Below are 3,134 nucleotides of genomic sequence, written 5' to 3' on the forward strand. Positions count from 1 at the left end.
CTATTGAACATAACGTTGGGGAAACATGCTGAACAATCACATGTAGAGATTACTATTGAACATAATGCACATAATGAAAAACTCCATTTCGAGGTATACGCCTAGCAGAAACATCACCACAACATATGTACTAGATGTGTTTGCACACACAAACACAGTTTAAAGATTTATTTTCAGTTGTGTGTATATGTGCATAGGAGTACAGATGCCCACTAAGACCAGAAGAGTAAGTCCCTGGTGCTGGACTGTAGTGGTTGTAAGCCACCCACTATAGGTACAAGGAACTGAACTTGAACCCTCTAGAAGACCAATATGCAATCTTATCCACTGAGCCCCTTAGAGTGTGTGTGTGTGTATACATATATATATGTATATATATACATATATATGTTTTAACAGCACTATTGATTAGTAGTCCTCAGATACTAGAAAATAGCTTAACTCTCATTTGTAATCAAATGGATAATTAACAGCATATATCCAGCACACATCAGCTATACAGCAATACCCATGAATGCCACTACTGTAATGTTATATAAAAGAAACCGATACAAAATAATGCGTATGTCTGGGAATAATCCATTACACAGTCAATAAAAATGTGGCTAAGTAAACCTCACTGGTAGAATCTGGGCTATACAACTATGTCAATAAGAAAGAAAATACCAAACTAATGGTTGCTCTGAAAAGGGGGAGTGGAGTGTTGGGCCCAGAAAAGAACAAGAGTGGTCTTTCAGGGTAGGCCCCTTTCTTAATCACGGTACATTGTTATATTGGGTATACTGTCGCGGGATATTCGATCACACGGATAACCCGGAGATTGCGTTATGTAAATAAAATCAACAATAGGTCAAGTTGGCTGGAAGTCACCTTAGCGAGTGAGGTGAAGCCAGGAAGTCAAAGAGAGCCACAGGAAGTAGAAGAGGACATCTGGTTGGAGAAGGTTGTGCTTTAGACAGGGGTAGAAGGAAGCTCTTTCTGGGGCGACAACCGAGGACGGAGCAGCTAGGTGCTTTCTCTGCCTCTCGGAGCTAGTGGGTTTTTCACCCCAGCATCTGGCTCCCGAGTCTTTATTGATAAAAATAAAAAGACAGGGACTTAGTAAAAAACATTTGCCTCCCTATGTGGAGGCAGCTGAGGCATTGGTAGGTTCAGGTGCAGTCACTGTGCCATGGAAAAACAACCGTAAACAGCTGGCAAAGATGCACGAGGTGTGTGTGATAATGAGGGGCTTTATATCTTGTATTTCGAAAGCTTCAAATTTTGTTTGGAAGGAAGACCTTGCGCCAGGTAGGGTGGTGCATATCTATAATCTACCATGGAGGAGGAAAGGGCAGAAAATTCAGTTTAAAACCAAACTTGATTAAAAACAAGTAAGATGCCTTCGTGGGTCTTACTTTGGGGTAACTATTGCCTACAAGATTAGACCTTCATTCATACCTGACCACTGAGCCTTAGAGACCCACACATTAGATTTCTCCACCTGAACATTGGCTAGGCAGTTCACCATGTTCAGAAAAGAAACCGTGACACCTCTCAAACCTGAGGTCTCGGGAAATACCTCCCTGGCTTTTAGGCCTGTATCTAAATATATCCTTGATTCCTCTTCACCCACCCTTCGCTGCCGGCTCAGCTACCAAGTCCTACCTTGTCCTACTGTGGCCCCACTATCTGCTGCTTTCCGCGCCTGCTCGGAGTCACCATGTCCATCAGAGGCTTCTGTAATGAACTGCTTTCCCTCTGGTGTCCAGCCACTTCACAGTTTGTCTTCGCACAGAACAGTATAATTCAAAGCAGACCACCAGCTCCAGGTGTCACTCAGTAGTGCAGTGCTTACCTAGCAGTGTGGATGGTTCTGGGTTCAATCCCCAGAAAAGCAAAAAACTAAACAAAAACCGTATGTTTTATACTATGGGAATGATAATTAAAAATTTCCACTGCCAAAAAACAGTTATGGATAATTATGTTGTAAATACCAACACCCCAAAACAGATTTTTCTCAACTTTGTAAAAAGAATTTCTACATGTGAATTTATTAATACAATTATGGTGCCAATAACCCAAGTCAGACTGAAAAGCTTCTCAAAAATGTTAAAATACTTATTTTCTAAAATGAACGCATTGTGACTAGCATGGAAATAAACAAGCACAAATATGTAATCGCTACATTCTGAAAATATCTACATGTTTTAGAGACTGCAGAGAAAATAGTTTTCTATAAAACTTTCTGAAGTGTAATATAACATCAAATTTTATTAAATACAACCTGTGCTGAACTTTCTAAGGTTTGCCATAACTTTATTACAATTTAATATACAAATTACACAAGATAAAAAATGAGAAAATTCATTTCCTTTATTCTCATGAGTCTCAAAAGCCCTGAAGTTTGCTGAAATAGAAAAATAAAATTAAATTAAACATTATCACTCATTTCTTAATACTCAGTTCTGTTATGTTTAAAGACAGGTCCATCAATACATACACAAATTCAAGAGAAAACACTAAACATATGTCTCACATCGAACCTGTTCTCCTAAAAGGGTACATCTTTATAAAGGTAGTCTAGCCAAAAAAAGGAAGAATTGCTTCAAGTTCCTGGGCTACACAGTAAGTTTTAAGCCAGCTAAGACTGGTTCAAACAAAAATACTCACAGGAAATGAAAGCCGAGTGTAACAGACACACTCACAACTCCAGCATTCTGGAGGCTGAGGTGGAGCTGCAAGTCCACCCAGCCTGTGCCACCCTCAAAAAACAAGGGGTGGACACACACCTAACCGGTAAAATGCTCACCTAGTATGTCCAGACCCCGAGGCCAATCTACAGCAGTGTAAACTGGGGGAGAAGGGTGTGCTTTAAAAATATGTGCTCAAACACACAATCTAGGCAGTGGTGGCTCACGTCTTTAATGCCAGCACTTGGAAGCAGAGGCAGGCGGATCTCTGTGAGTTCGAGGCCAGACTAGTATACTAGAGCTGGTTCCAGGACAGACTCCAAAGTTACAGAGAAACCCTGTCTCAAAAAACAAAACAGAGTACTCAAAAAACAGGGTATGAGCCGGGCGGTGGTGGCGCACGCCTTAAATCCCAGCACTCGGGAGGCAGAGGCAGGCGGATCTCTGTGAGTTCGAGACCAG

General features: G+C 41.1%; 1 protein-coding gene across 1 annotated transcript in view; it reads right to left on the bottom strand.

Moving 5' to 3' along the window:
- Positions 1 to 391: 391 nt before the first annotated feature.
- The window catches only part of Pole2 (DNA polymerase epsilon 2, accessory subunit), a 27,440-nt gene continuing 24,697 nt past the window's right edge, over positions 392 to 3,134 (bottom strand). Inside the window, exon 19 of the mRNA XM_005343136.2 lies at positions 392 to 2,389. Coding sequence (XP_005343193.1) covers positions 2,371 to 2,389 — 19 coding nt within the window. The 3' untranslated portion in view covers positions 392 to 2,370. The remainder of the gene's footprint in view (positions 2,390 to 3,134) is intronic.

Source organism: Microtus ochrogaster, chromosome 1 (genome assembly GCF_000317375.1).
Source record: "Microtus ochrogaster isolate Prairie Vole_2 chromosome 1, MicOch1.0, whole genome shotgun sequence".
Classification (NCBI taxonomy): domain Eukaryota; kingdom Metazoa; phylum Chordata; class Mammalia; order Rodentia; family Cricetidae; genus Microtus; species Microtus ochrogaster.